Source organism: Metopolophium dirhodum, chromosome 8, assembly GCF_019925205.1.
Source record: "Metopolophium dirhodum isolate CAU chromosome 8, ASM1992520v1, whole genome shotgun sequence".
NCBI lineage: Eukaryota > Metazoa > Arthropoda > Insecta > Hemiptera > Aphididae > Metopolophium > Metopolophium dirhodum.
Genome location: NC_083567.1, coordinates 30,938,458 through 30,955,792, shown reverse-complemented (window position 1 = coordinate 30,955,792; position 17,335 = coordinate 30,938,458). Strand labels below are relative to the sequence as shown.

At 30.2% G+C, this 17,335-nt stretch overlaps 1 protein-coding gene across 4 annotated transcripts in view; it reads right to left on the bottom strand.

Moving 5' to 3' along the window:
* LOC132950081 (voltage-dependent T-type calcium channel subunit alpha-1H-like) overlaps positions 1–17,335 on the bottom strand; it is a 311,428-nt gene that overhangs the window by 104,957 nt on the left and 189,136 nt on the right. For all 4 annotated transcript variants that reach the window (XM_061021301.1, XM_061021304.1, XM_061021302.1 and 1 more), the window contains one exon: positions 12,389–12,567. In XM_061021301.1, the coding sequence (XP_060877284.1) occupies positions 12,389–12,567 (179 nt within the window). The remainder of the gene's footprint in view (positions 1–12,388; positions 12,568–17,335) is intronic.

Below are 17,335 nucleotides of genomic sequence, written 5' to 3'. Positions count from 1 at the left end.
ATATTATTATATATAATATATAGCACGGGTATATTGTCTTTATTCGAGTTGTGTTCAGACTTCAGGTACCTGCAACACGTGATGTAATTAGTGGTCCGATTTGCTGCAGCAGTCGGGCGGCCGTGTATTCTCATCGAGACGTCCGGTCCATTTCCACACCCCTTTGGTCATCCCCAACCCCATCCCTAACAGCACACGAAACCATAATCACCACCACCACCACCACCACCACCACCACCACCACCGCGGCCTCCATTTATCCAACAGACTTCGAGAAAGTGTATGATACGCGTGTGTCTGTATTGGTTTAGCGCGTATAATTTAGTATAGTAATAATATTATTATTATGTATGCGCATATCCGCGTACTAGACGTGGCAATTAATAATAAATTAACTCGGCTAATGACGCACCGGAATTTTGCTCTCCGATTTTTGTTGGTCGGGGAGTGCTGCCGAGGAAGGAGCACGATGGGGCGCGTTTATATATATAACATAATATCATACATATAGTGTGTTATATAATATTATTTTACTCGTACGGATAAAGCTCGGCGGCGGCGGCGACGACTGCGACTAGACGCGACGACTGGCGCGCGTAATTTGTCAAAACCGTCACACAAAAAGCCGCGTACATATTTTATAAGCCTGCACGATGCAGCTGTAGCAATAAATACCTCCTGAGACTATTATAACAACAAACGCATACAGACAATATATTATCATATAGTAGTAGAAGTCGACGACAGTGGCGGCGTGAATAGCTAGCAGCTGCCTCGTGAAAAAGTGGGGGTGGGTACCCCTGCAATGACTCCAGCCTCCAACGCCTAGAAGGCTAGAGCAGTTTATGATTTTGTACTAGAATATATAGAGTCACTACGACTTGCGTTTAAAATGTGCGAAAAGATAAGTGTAAAATGGGAAAAAATTACAGGTGTGTGGGTACTTGTTTTAGTTGCTTCGTAGGAAAAAAAAAGTTCACGTCGCCACTGGTAGTACTAGTAGTAGCACTGCAGCAGTAGTTGTTGTAAACACGCGTCGACAGTTTCGAGACCAACACCCTCTCACCCCGGAGGCGATCAACCATGGTATGACCCGTCCGGTTCATCATGGTCATCGGCTGCTGACGTCACAGTTGGTATTACTATTTACATTATAAGACAACAGTATCGTAACGGTCACCGATGGCCAAGATGAACTGGACGTCTAGACGGGTTGTATTGAGGTATACGAGCGCGAAGATCCGACCGCATACCGCAGCTACCACGTTATTATAAGACGTCATAATATTATCCGGTGAGATCAGCGAAGAGAAATTCTTATTAATTACCAGTTTATCAAGGAGCAAAATTTAAGCAATTTCCAATCTGGTCTTAGCCACCCGGGATCTATGCGTTAGTTGTAAATGATTATCAGTGTGAGTGAAATTCAATACTGGTACCACGACTCTCGTACGCGCAGCACGTCATGTCAAAAACTCGATAGCAATATAAAATTCAGAAATTCAAGTTTTATGCCGTTATCTTAAACATCAGAGTGAATAGACCTATTATGAAACTTGATGATAAGATTATCTGTGTTTTGTTGGAAATTTTTTTACGATAATTCAGTTTTCAAGTGAGTTATAGCGTGTATAACAAATGTAAATTAAAAATGATCATAACCCACTTAAAAACTAAATTATCGTAAAAATACTTCCAACAAAACACAAATAATGTTCTTACAATCAAGTTTCATTATATAGGTCGGTTCACTCTAATTTTTAAGATAACGGCATAGAACTTGAACTTCTGAGCATACATTTGGTATGTTACGCGTTTGTATAAGACTGAGACAACACATGCGGGATGGCGTCCTCTTAAGAGGCCTCGCTACGGTTGATATTTAAGGAGCAAAATTTAGGCAATTTCCAATCTGGACTTAGCCGCCCGGGATCTATGTGTTAATCGTAAATGATTATTAGTGTGAGTGAAATTCAATGAGGCTTCCACTCTCGTACGAGCACCCACATGTCAATAACTCGATAACAATATAAAATTCACTATTCGAATTTTACGATAACTTATACATATATTATTGTTTTTTTGACAAAAAAGGGGTATCGATGCCGACTGTTTTTAAGGAGTTCATATAGGCAATTTTCTATGTTTTTGACGAACGTCGTGTAAAGGTGTGCTTTATCATTAGTGCGAGTGACTGTGTATAAAATAAATAGCAAAGCGCTCCCGCACGTGCACAAATTTGTCAATAACGTAGAAATGTACACACTAATTATTATAAATGTGCATATTGAAACACTGAAACTCGATTTCGTATTGCCGACAATAAAGCTTATTGAGTGACATATTATAGTATGAACACTTATTATGCAAATTAAAGAGAAGAAGTTTATCTAGGTCGGTACACGAGTTGATTTTCGATAATTTATTTTTAATATTTAGCTATGAATGTTGTGAAGTTTTACTTTTTGAATTTGAATTATTGAGTTTAGTATTTAAAATATCAAAAATTGACTTTTCTATAGGCACTGTTGACTTCTCTTCTACAATTAACTCTGAAACCACTGAATAAACCATATTATTGGAAATACAAAATTTAATTTTCATAGAATTTTTCCATACTACCTACAACGTAAGTCTTGCGTACCCCTTAACGTCGTCTGATTTTGATTTGAAAAAATATTTATATTCTGCAAAAAAATGTCTATGGATCGTATGAAACTCTTTCCGTTTTCGATTCTGAGCGGAGCAAAGAAGCTAGTGGTTTTACAATGGTGTTTGTTATTTTCATTTTATTTTTTTTATCCTGTATACAAAATTTCTTCCAGAAGGAGTGCTTCGATTTCAACATATATAATCTTATCTTTTAGCAAACTGGATTAAAATGGTACTTCAGAGAGGTTAGGTTAGGTTAGGTTAACGGTTTTAACAGTTTTTTGTTTTTTTTCTTTCAATTACCTTTTTTTCTACATTTAAATGTATGTAAGAAATGATTAAACGATTATTATTTCGATATAAACAATACTATCGATTTAAATTTTTTTTCAACAAAAATATAAAGTTTGAATATTGTAAAAAAATGTTGACTGATAAATGATAATATTATCATATACTTTAGATTTTTATCGATGTCTAAACATTTTGATTAAAATGTCAAGCCCTGCGTACACTATAATTATGTTACATATTATAATATATAACGATATCCGTACTCGCATAATATATTATAACGGTGGTGTGCTAATCGTTGATTATAACTAACTTACGTCCCACACCTATAATACACCCACGTTTCTTTATGCGTATAGCACAGCATTACACACGGAGGATCGTAGGTATATAATAATATATATTTTTTGATTTACATAATAACATGTGTGAGCGCTAATCGTCGATACTTATATGAAGACGTGACGCACATATGGGTAAGTTCGAAGAACACACAACACAAACAGCCATCGGACTCGGTTATATATTATGATCGCCGACCATGCAACTATATATTGTGGCATCTTTTACGACGTATGACATTAATTTCCGTATACATAATTTTGCCACACAAACATTTTGGTGAACTGCTTTCGATATTTTCCCATCATGTATATAATATTCAACAACGATTATTTTCACTCAATTACACTGACGACCACAGATTGTGCGATGTTTATATTTTGTATATTTTCGTTCCTCAATAATTAATATACTTCGTTGGTTTTATGACAAGCTTATTTAAAGCAAAATCGATTGTAGAATAAAAAAATAAATGTATTGTTACAGGCTCACGGATTTCACACTGATATGTTCACTAAAACGTAAACATGTTGTTGTTGTCAGGGCTGTAAACGCGGGTGGGGGTAAGACACTTTGAACCCCCTCCCTACGCCTTACAACATGGTATAAGTATATAAATGTGTTAACAAACATTTCAAATTACCAAAATATTTTAATGTATTTTTTGTGTCTACGATGAACCCTCTTTTCCTCCGTATTAAATTCCACTCTACGGCAATGGTTAAATAATAATAATTATTGTGCTATCAGGCCAACTGTATGATTGGTAGGACGGTCGCATCCGAATTGCGCGCAAAAACTCAAATTTTGATCGAATTGCGTGCGAGTTTTTTCCAAGTCAAGATATACGACAGAATAGATTACCTCCAAAAACCACAGAAAGTGGTGATGAACAAAAATGATAACAATATAGAATCATCGGTCTAGGAGTATTGGGAGCGCTGTAATGTACATGAAGTTGGCCCCCCCACTTTGTCCGAATGACTTCAAAATACCACCACATAATTGCAAATTAATTGCAAATAATTGCAAATCGAGTTTCATTAATTGCAAATCACCCAGTTTTGAGTAAACTCAAATTCAAAATTGGGGGGGCCAACTTCATGTAGCCCCCCCACTTTTTCCGATTCATTTCAAAATACCGCCAAATAATTGCAAATTCATTGCAACTAATTGCAAATCGAGTTTGACTAATTGCAAATCATTTTTTATATTTTTTACGAATTTTTCAATTTTTTAGCCAGCCCCCCCACATTGCCCGATTCATTTCAAAATGCCGTCAAATAATTGCAAATTAATTGCAACTAATTGCAAATCGAGTTTGGCTAATTGCAAATCATTTTTTATATTTTTTACGAATTTTTCAATTTTTTAGCCAGACCATTTGTTATCTTAGAAGACATACTTCCTTACCTAGTTACATTTTATTTAAATCATATTAATATTTTTTTTTACTAAAATTGCTCTATCAGAACACTATCCAATTAGTACATAATATTACTAAATCACTGTATGCACCTATTAACTATTAGTTACTTTATGTTCAAGTAGGTAAAGAAATATATTTGTTATTTAAGTATAATACAAATTAGTTTTTTCTACCTACCATATTATCTAGATAAAAGTTAGGTAATCTAATCTAATCTAGATAAATGTCAAATGTATTTATCTTTATCTGTAGCTAGATAAATGTATATACAATTAATTATCTGTATCGTATCTAGAAATAGGTTTTCATTATTTATTCTCAACACTGTATGTAACCACATAGATTATTCTTTTCCATTCAATTAGTGGCTGTTAATTTTTAATATTACCATATTAAGTTGTTTTTTTCTATAAATTTGACATTTATCTAGATTAGATTAGATTACCTAACTTTTATCTAGATAATATGGTAGGTAGAAAAAACTAATTTGTATTATACTTAAATAACAAATATATTTCTTTACCTACTTGAACATAAAGTAACTAATAGTTAATAGGTGCATACAGTGATTTAGTAATATTATGTACTAATTGGATAGTGTTCTGATAGAGCAATTTTAGTAAAAAAAAATATTAATATGATTTAAATAAAATGTATCTAGGTAAGGAAGTATGTCTTCTAAGATAACAAATGGTCTGGCTAAAAAATTGAAAAATTCGTAAAAACTATAAAAAATGATTTGCAATTAGCCAAACTCAATTTGCAATTATTTGCAATTAATTTGCAATTATGTGGTGGTATTTTGAAGTCATTCGGACAAAGTGGGGGGGCCAACTTCATGTACATAGCGCTGTATTATATTATATCGAGGCCGAAATTCAGAATTTTCACATATTCTGTATAGCAGTCGCTGAGCTCCGTGGTGCACCTTCATGCCATATTATGACGTATAATAGTCAATATTATTGTACGATAATTATTATTGTTGTACTTTGAAGTTGATGATTATATCACAATATGATTATATCACAATATTGAACTTGTGCGCTTCTGTTTGAACGTATTATTATTTTATTTAACTGTGAACTGTCTATACAATATTACAAATATAAAATATTATTACAATTAAAAATCCTATCGTCGTCCAGTGCAGTTTTTTGTTGATATTGTACGGCACGCAACAGTATGATGTATCAGACGTAATATAATATTCAAATATAATATGCCATTGAAGTATTTCACACTATGGTGGTGCGAATTGTTTGTTTTCGATGAACAAAAACATTATACTATTACGCATTTGTATTAATCAGTATATTACGCATATTATCTATATGAGTAATGTTATTTATAAATTATAATTTATATATAAGTCGAAGATACACGTATTTTGTGTTTGGTTGTACTTATTTAAGATGTATCAGAGTAAAAAAATAAAATGACGGAATGTAAAGTCCAATATTATAGCGACGGTTTAAAACTACATTTGAATCGTGTCATGATATTTATCATAACTTTTTTCTCAGTATATAAAGGTACAATAAATAAGTATATTTAAATATAGATTTATATATTTACTTAGTTTTAGCTTAAGACATTCTAATAAAAGTGTCACAAGTTGTATTAGGTATACGATTTATGTTGCTCGTAGGTAGAAAAAGTCATGCAATTTGCACTTTATTATATTGTTAAGGATGTTTTATGGACACAATAATAAAATACTCAAACTACATAAGCTATCACATTCTCATTTAAGATAAAGACGGACAGAAGAACAATTCTGACCTTGTACGAAATGCCGAGTTCGCTGATTGCAAAGTTCAGATGTAGTTGAGGGTAGTAAAATCGTACGTCGGCAAAATGTGGTCAAACGTGTAATGAAACGATCATCAAATACCCTTTTGGTCGGAGGCTACAATCATTATTGTTTTAATTATATCTGAATATAATTCCTTGTTGATGTAATATCCATTCGACATCACATAATATACGAAATAATACAAAATAATTTTGTACAGCCGTAATTATTATAGTCGTTCGTTTTTGTACTGTTGAATTTAAGTTAGAAGAATCCAATATTTGGGTACTTCTTGATGACTTGATGTAAAATTAATTAGGCACAATTTAAAATTTAAACAGTGCTTATTGATTGCGAAAAACGAAATTCCCCCATCGTAAAAATAATCAAGAGCTTTTGTAACCGTTATGGGTAAAATCATTAATTATTATTATATGGAGTAATGGGATATTTTGTTTTTATATAAATACGTATATTATGTTGGTAACAAAATGCGGTCTTCGTAAAATGTAAGTAGTTATTATTTATTAAATTTTTACTCTTAAAAATGTCTTATAAGTATTATATTTTATTTTTACTGCAATATTTAATTTAGTGATGATTTATAACAATATCATGACCTAGCACGCATTTCCAAGCTTTATAATTAACGCAGTGGATAAAAAGCGTGTTGAAAAATACAAAATTCAAAACGCTTTCTACAAGTGTTTTATAAGCACCTAGGCAGCTATTACCTACCTAGTTCCACTTCAAGCATGACTCTTTAAAATTAATATTATGAAAGTTAAAAGGTAAATCTTAAACTAGAATAGGTACCTACTAAAAGTTAAATAAGAAAATACATTAATAACACAATATAATATTGTACTTTTGAACGTGCAGTATCATGAGTGAAAAAGTTCTGAACTTGCGAAAGCAATAGAGATTTTTCTACGTGCAGATTGAATTATCACCCAACTTTCATAACTATATGTAATATGTATATACACGATATTGCGCATAAATAATATACTGGAAAATTTGTTACAACGTAAACACTAATTATCTCAAAAAGTAATAAAAACGTTATCAACAATATCGTTTTTTAATTACTATACAGAATAATATTATGTAAAAAAAAGACACGTGTATTATAGTTGTTGAGATAATGAGCGTCATTTGTGTATATTACAATCAATATTATTTGCTACAATAGTAGGCATTGGCATGAAATCCGTTTGTAAAAAAAAAAAAAAACATTGTTTGTTGGTAATAATAATATTAATATTTAAGGTATCAGTTGACAATATTTTATAACACACTAAGAATAACGATTTATATTATAAAAGTAGACTTAGAACTTAAAATATTTTTGTTACGTTCTCAATTATTATATTGATACAACTATTATAACATAATTTGATATTTATATTTCAAAATTAAGAATTAATATTAACATTTTAAAAATACTTCCAAATATTAAAACCAATAGAAGATATAAGTGGTGAAACGTAAACATATTTATGAACAAGACAGATGGATGATTAGAAAGGGCAGATATTTGTTTAAAATTAATATTCCAGATTGAGTTGTTTAAAAGTGTTGACACTTTAGTATTCACAGATTATTCCACTGGAACGTGGGAAATAGTCACTCAGTGATTTCGAACATTGCTCTGGTTCACTCGAATAATTCCCTAGGGCCATGTCGGAAGGGTGAGAATATTTTCATTCAAAATTATAAAAAGATTTAAGGGGAAATAATAATAAAAAAAATAGCTGTGAAAACAAAAATGTTGGGCAGCACCGCTGAATTCACTTAAGATGCACTGTCACGCGCAACAGGATTTCAATTTCCCGTCATATCCTCACCTATGAGCCCGCAGTGGGATAGATCATGAAAAAAGGGTAAACGACTATATAAGAGTGCGTGGAGGCTGGTGGATGAACGAACGGCCATAGGGGTTCGGCAAGGTATTTTCAAGCAATGTTTTCTCTCCGGTGTGTCGAAAACTTAAAGCCGTTTCACAACGGAAACTTTATTAAAACTTTAAACGAGACAAGATGCCGGGTTTGGCATATTGCTTTAACTTACTATAGTTAAATACCCCATATGCGTAGGTACAGAGTTTTTGCCATCATTTAAACTTTAAGTATCATTAGTCTATTGGACAAGGCGAAATAACAACAAAAAAAACAAAACGCCTACAATCTGATAATGAATATCTGACCTATTTAAACATTTATAATAATGTACCTTCATAGCTATTATAGTCAATAATTATTGTAGAAACGTATATTATAATAGCAATCATACCTATCATATAATATAATAGGTTTAGTTTAAGTTAGTATAATCGTATTAGACAATTAATTTACAAGACCACTCTAATCAATTATATAATTTTCTTTCGTCGTAAGGATGAGTTATTTTTCATAACAAACATATTATTAATATTATACAGTCTGTTTTATCAAAATGTATCGTTTTACATATGTAAAGGCACAAAGGCCTTGCAAAAAACCATTTTTATAACACGACATAACACTAATAATAAGATGGCCCTACCGCATATAACATCAACTAATCAATGTGAATAGTTGCAGAAAATGTAAATGATATTTGTCTAAAATATTCCATGACAAATAATAATAATAATAATAATAATAATCTTTAAAAAATTAAAATTTTGTTTTTAAGGGGCCTCATTACGGCTAATTTTTAAGGAGCAAAATTTAGGCAATTGCCAATCTGGTCTTAGCCGACCGGGTTCTATGACGTGTTGGTTGTAAATTATTATTAGTGTCAGTGAAATTCAATTATGGTACCACTCTTGTACGCGCAGCACGTCATGACAATAACTCGATAACAATATGAAATTCATTATATAAATTATTTTACGACAACTTACTTATTGTTTAGACAAAATTAAAGTTAACTAACGTCGTCTTATTTTGATTCTGAAAAAATATTTGAATTCAGCAGAAAAATGTTTGTAGATTGTACAAAACACTTTCCGTTTTAAATTTTAACTAAGATTTGAAAATTCATAATTTCAAGTTTCAATTACAGTTCACAATTATTAAATATTTAATTTTTACAGAGTGTTCCGTATGATATGTATTATTGGCAAGTTTCCGTCGAGTTCAAATTTTTTTCAGAATCAAAATCGGACAACGTAAACTAACTTAGTTTTGTCAAAACTTGAAGTCTTTTGAGCCTAAATTGACGGCAGTATCGAGTCTCCTTATTAAGTATCATGTTATGGCTTTAAATTTGAACTGTATAAGACTATTATAATTTGTAATATACATTAGTACTTGAATGACATTTGGTTAATTTGGTTAATGCATCATTTTTTTTTTTTATTATTTTTTTTTTATATTCAATTCAACAGTTTTCACTAGTCGGTTACGATAACGTGCCGTGTACTAATGACGTCAATTGTCGTATTTCAATCACAGTACGAATACCACTCCCAGAGACTGTCAGGTTGAATATGGATTAAATTCAGAACACTCATGCAAACCATAATAATTCCCGTCGGGATAAAATAAAACTTGGAATGATTGACCTTCCCCTGTTCGATAACGATCGGAAAAAAAATATATATATAACATTCTATCGGTGGTCGGTCGACGGTACACCTATAGAGGTATATACCGCATTAAAATACGCGTCAGCGGTTAGGGTAATATGGTGGACAAACGAGCTACGTTTTGTCAACGGCCGTACAAATTGCAGTTAGTGCAGAGTGGCTGCATCCGAATCGCAGGTTCCCGTATTATATACCTACCCGAAAATTGACATCCGAATAATTCGGTTCCCGATATTCTCGGTGGTACACATCTGAATAATATTGGTTTCTGATAGAGACTTTCGAAAAAGGCGAAATGCAACGTAACGATATTGTTGTTCAATATCCATATAACGCATTGCAGTTCCCATGATTACGTACGAAAAAGAGATAAAATAAAATATGTAGATAAAAAAAAAATGGATATTAAATAAATGGAATACCTATAGGTATAGCATATTATATTATTATATTTGTAGTGATTTTTTTTAGTAAAAAATTAAATACCTCTGACCAGCTATTTCGAAACCAAAAAACACAGTTTTACAATGCCAGCATGATATAATATTTAGACGGTCCCAAGACGTCTGTATAAAACGGGACGAAAAATTGAAAATGCTTTTAAAATAATCCGGGAATCTATTCGGATATACCTTTCGTAACAAATCGGAAACAAATATTCGGTTATACACCGATCAGAGTTCCGACTGGTCAGGTTAGTGTTGGGATGTGCTCGGGGATATAACCTAACCGGGTCGGCTCTATAATACACATTTTACCTGGTTCGCTGATTATTCGACGATATAGTTTACATATTTTATTTTAAATAGGTTACACCGTAGCTACGTAGAACGACGACTATAATATTGAGCCAACGCGAATAATTAATAAGCGATAAGTCCACGGCTGAACCATAATATTACAGTTTATATTAATATTATGTATACAGTTGTAGGTAGATAATATTATGTATTATAAATGAATCAAGTATGCATCCATCATTGATGTTTTAATTAATCTGTGATAAATGATAATGGTGTCTAATGCGATAGCTCCAATTTCAGATTTAATTTAATAAATATAATATAATATGCTTATTGACCGCAGTTTACAATCCGTATATAGGTATATTTATTCATGTTTATCGGTAAATATATACGAATAAGTAGTACGATAAGTTCATGGTTGGATAACCATACAGTTTATACTATAATATGGATAATTAATTGTTATAAAGTATACCTAACGGCTAACATCAATTAATAATATCAATCTTTGATCAATGGTACCTAGTAATAATAATATGTAATGTGATATAGGTAGGTAATGTTCGAAAAATATAATACGCACCGGCGCGGACTTCAGATTTAATGGAAAATAATAACGCTTACTTATAGTTATAATAATATGCTTACTGACCAAAGTTTTTTTGTGTGTTTACTGAATACACTCAAATAAGTATTTATATAATAAGTAGGTATAGGTACACTAGATACTATAAAGTGTTGACTAGTTAACATAAGTTATAAATATAACTTTTGTTTTGTTCGTAAAAACTTGGTGTTGATTTTGTACATGATTGTATCAGTGCAGTTCTAATCGCAATAAAGACGAGATTAGTATAATTTTGGAGGTATTACACAATATTACGACGGATGAGTATACTATATATTGAATCGGACAAACTGCCCAGATATCCATATAGACACAATGATATCTTTGTAAAATCAATAGGTAAATATAGGTCGGTATGAAATAATTGTTCTGGGCCGTTTATATTGTGAATACTGAGTAGGTAATAACCTATCACAGTCCACCCTTATTATTTGTATTTATAATAATATTGTGTGCCGCCATCCCCCCACCCCGGGGCACGGCAGAAACCTACGGGTGCCCCATTAGAAATTCTGCCAAACACAACACACACGTGTACCAACCTACCCAACCTACCAACCTACCCAATATAAAACCTACAGTGCCCTCCCCACACCCAATGGCCTATGTTGCCGCGGGTTACCCAATAAAAAAAAAAAAAAAAAAAAAAAAAAAAAAAAATAATATTGTTAATAACAACATCTGAAAACGCATAAAGTCGTACGGACGACAACAATGATATTATAATATATTGTCCGACGTATTTTCAACGAGGACTGGTGTTTAATTTTCATTAAATTGCATTAAAGTATACAATGCGACAGTAAAACTATTGTAATTCGATCACAACAATAATATAATACCTGTTGTGAACCTTTTCGTAAAAGCTCGGTATATGTTTAAGAGTCGAATATAGATGTAAAAAAAAAAAATAAATACTTACTTCACCATTTGGGCGTAACAGGACGATGGCTCGGAGTTGTTTGTCGACGAGGTCAGTGTGCTGGTCGAGTGGAAACGAGCTCGTTCCATTTTCATTCTTTCCATTTCCCGCTTTTTTGTCTCGGAAAATTGTGTGGCTATGACCACCAAACATAGGTTAATCATGAAAAATGATCCGATCTGAAAAAAATTAATTCTGTATGAATAAATCTTTTTTTTTTCCGAAATGGAACTCATAACTTAATATTTTCATGAAACAAACATTACGATGCAGAAATCATTATTCGGACGTGCATACTATGCAATATAATATAAATAATTAATATAAATACATAATATAATATTATGTATACAAATATATATATACATACAATATAATATAATATTATAATATATAATAATGTAATCAGTAAGTACATAATATATATTCAGTATTCACGTGAATCTTTAAGGTTGTCCTAGTATAATGTCTCTTGCAGGTGGTCGTTTCGTTGTAATTCAACGATTGCGTGAAACGCGACGATAGTTTTGCATTATTAAAGCTGTTGAAGCTTTCGGTATCGTTATAAATATTTTATAAGTTTACTTATTTTCACTAATCTATTAGCAGTACGAAATGTACGAGTTTATCATGTTTCGAGTTATAGTAAATAACGCAACATGTAATTTATTATTCCATTTCAACAAGTTTTTGGTAAATTACATATCATAATAATATATATACTTTTAGTTTTTATTGTAGACGTTGAAAATGTGTGAGCAACATCAATACACATATTGTGCAACAATAATAATAATATAGTTAGGAATTGTTTTTTTTTTTGCAGGTACTGAAACTCTGCGAGAATAACAATTTATTTGAAAAAAAATTATCGACTTACCTAGTGATAAATTTATCGGAACATTATAATATGTATCATTATTGATAAAAAGAAATTGTATTATATTTTAACAGATGTATTGTGGTTTTATACCTATATATTTTATACATATATATCGATTGTAATATTCGTTTGACTCATTAGTCCATTACATCATAACTGTATTTAAAATTAATTAAAAGGGCAAAATTACCGGTCGTAAGTCACTTAGACATATTACAATTTTAGTCGCTATATATAGGTACTCGTATCTATATAATATTATGTATACGATGTACTTATAAAACCGTACAAGTATCTACTTACGAAGTCTAACGGTTGTCCATTTTATTTGCTTAATATTTCTAGAGCAAGTACAACAAAAAAAAGGTTGATTTCAGTCAGTATCTTGTTGCCTCAATGGTTTACAACACACCAAAAGTGTGAAATGTGATATATTATTTTCTATCTGTTTACCAATACATTAATTGTGTTTTACAAGTATCGATTAATTTGTACAAATATTTCTGTTTCAAGCACAATTCAAACGTCTGTCTGGCGGTTTCAATGGCTTTTTGAGAGTTTCGCGATTATTATTTTTAAATATAAAAAAAAAAATTTATTACTGTTTATGAATTCTGTCTAGTAGTTAGACTTTACAATCTTCTCAATCCTGAGTAATGCATATTTCAATAAAGTATTTAAACACACAGGCATATGCACTCAGGAACTAACTTTTGAAGTTTGAATCGATCTTTTCATCCACATATTGTTAAACTGTAGTCGAGCGTGAATGTTTATCCTCATTTTGCTTACAACTTATAACAAACCTAAATTCATTCGAACCATAATATTATGATTTTCAGATTTTATAACTATAATATGGAATGTAATTTTTGTTTTAACAGTTTTTTTTTATTTCAATATATTTTTTTAGTTTTTAACTGAAAAACCCGATTTAAGGTCGGTAATTAAAAACCATAATATATCATATTTAATGAGTAAATTTTATATTTTTTAAATGTTAACTAAAAATAATAACAAATTGTTATATTCAATAAAAGATATTGCCATATTTTTGTCACATTCATGATAGGTAGGTACTATAACATTTTTCACAGGTTATTTTAAATTGAAAAGGGTGCGTATCAGCTAGGGCGTAAAAAAATCCAGTTATACGAATTTCCATAAAAATATGTCAAAACAATACACTCGAGAAACGTGAAAATATTTTAGTTTTGAAATATTTGTTTTTATACTTGCAACAACCAATACTATTTATTTGAATCACCCAAAGTCGATCAATTTACTTTTTTTTAATACATAATAATATTATTACCAAAGCAATATAAAAACGACTTGCCGATATCTAATAAAAAAAAGGTCATATACCTACGTTACAACTCACTGCCCACTGGTTCACACAAACGATTTGGCTACAACAATACTATATATTATATGTTGTTATTTATATACTTATCAGATAGCTTTTGATGTATACTCATTTATATTTATTTATGTATGAACTTTGATATCTATACTATTTTACGGTATGTATGGTAATTAGTATGTATAATTGATATGTTTAGTAATAAAACTGTCCAGCACCGGACACGAGATGAAGACCAAAATAATTAATTGTAATTGTTGTTTTATCGACTTTATACCTTTGACACGACTGTTTGTATTCAGTCCGATTTAAGTTTTTGGATACAATATTATTGTGATTAAATGAATAAAAAAATTAATATATTTTATAAGTAAATTTGATACATTTTTTTTTAATACCTAGTTTTAAGTCGCTAAAAACATTTTTCTAAAAAACTATATTTCTACTATTTTTTATCGTTGTAATTGCTTATTATTTTTTTTCTTTTAACGACAACGCGCATTTTTATAATTTTATATTCTAAAGCAGAATGGCAGTGTTTAGATATATAAAAATTATATTTTGGACAAGTACCTATAGTTTATTATTTTTAAATTAATACTTGTCTTATAATAACTCTCAAACTAATCGTACAGAATTTGACTGTTATGTATCGAAATACTGTTGTCATCGTCAAAAGAAATTAACAATGAACTGCAGTAACGATAAAAATATTAAACGTTTTTTTATATAGAAAAATGATTTTGTACGATTTAAAAAAATATATTTTCAAAAACATGAACGGTTTTTGAAATAATGATAGTGTCTCGCGTTAAATGGATCGGCAAGTACGGTAGGTATAAGTACCAGAAAAATATCGTTTTGTTCAAATAATCGAACGAAGTTGAAACCTGATTTTACGATTGACATTATTTTCAGCGGAGTAATTTTTTTTGCATTGAAATATAATATTCGGCCATCTTGAAAATTTTTTTTTAATCAACGACCGATCCGTACTTACTTGCCTTTATTATCTATAATATTCCACAATATGAAATTCAATACCATAAAAACCGGTATTTACGACGGTTGTATTTTAATGAAATTTAGGTGTACGCCGTTTACAGTTTTAGTAAATAATAGTAATGTTGGATTATACGTATAATATTTCGATTCATGATTTACATAAAACCATATAATTTTGTCTTGTATACGATTATAACGTTTTGTTGTACCTAATTCCTCTGCAATTAAGAAGGCTTCGAACATAGGGTTCAGACTTTAATATTATGTACACTCACATAGTACCTACATCAAAAGTATTCTATATTTTACTCGTAACTTATTATTCGTCTGAAAATTGGTATTCGTATAATATGATTATTGATTACTGTAATACTCGTCGTAGTTTAATTGTATGATAAAAACCTAAATAAATAGTGATACAGTATACGCAGTTACACAAAATAATGTTACGTGTTAATTAGGAAATTAATTATAACCAATTTTTATCAATAAATTGCTGTCTGAGTAGTTTTATATAAAAACATTATATCCAAGTGTGTTTTATATAATTTGTATTATGTTTACTTATCGGAATTAAATCGAGTACCTAAAAATTACGGACACGATGAAAGATAAAATATTATATACGGCGCATTTGAAGTAAATGTTCTCTAAATCGTTGAAAATACAATTTCAGATAACACTTATTAGTATAGGTACTCAAAAATGATTAAATTGCATAGTATTATTTTATTTTATAGGTATTGAGAGAAAATAATAATAACAAAGTAATTGTCAATTTTTCTGATAATATTATCTAACGAGATTCAATGCTTTTTAAATTTACGTCAATATTTTTTTTTTATTGTTATTAATATAATTTTAGACCTGAGTTTATTACTTACTAGATGATAATATCATTTTTACCTTAATCGTTTTGATTAACTTGACGTTATAATTAATAGGTATGTATTTTGTCACATTGTTAACAACTTGACTAGACGATAGATCAATTTATTACCATACAATTAAAATAAAATGTAATTGAATAAAAGTAAATAAAATAAAACAGAAATATTTAATACACTCTATTTTTAACCAAAGGTATTTCAAAACAATTTATAATAATTAGTGTTAGACATTGCACTGTGAGAGAAATTGTTTAAAACTTTACATTTTAATGAACTTAGATAAAAGTTTTAATCTGGTGAAAAACTGAGCTTAACGATTTATTCACTTGTGAATTTTATCTGTTTTTTCCCAGTATATTTTACGTGCAATATTTTTGATGTAATAATAAAATATAAACTACAATCGTATTCCAAACAAATGTAAGTTATTCAGTAATATTTAAATGAAATTGTTGAATATTTAAGTAATTTTTTACACGCTCAACAATTTAAAAATAAAAACGTATTTTAATTCAGATGTGATGGGTCCTTTTTTATTAGTAACATGTATGTGTCATTATGTCTGTTGAGACTAGCATTATAATAATTGTAGGAATTTCAAATAATGTTCATTAGGTACCTGTAATAATTGCTTTATTGTCATATTTGGTTCCAGATGATGAATTTGTAGGACATGATAAGTGATAATATCTCTCAAATTAAAATTTTCCGGGGTGCAATTTAGTGCGGTATTCTAAAAATTCTAAAAGTGTTGGATATCTCATATAATCTGTGAATATTGGTAAGTTTAATTTTAATAATTA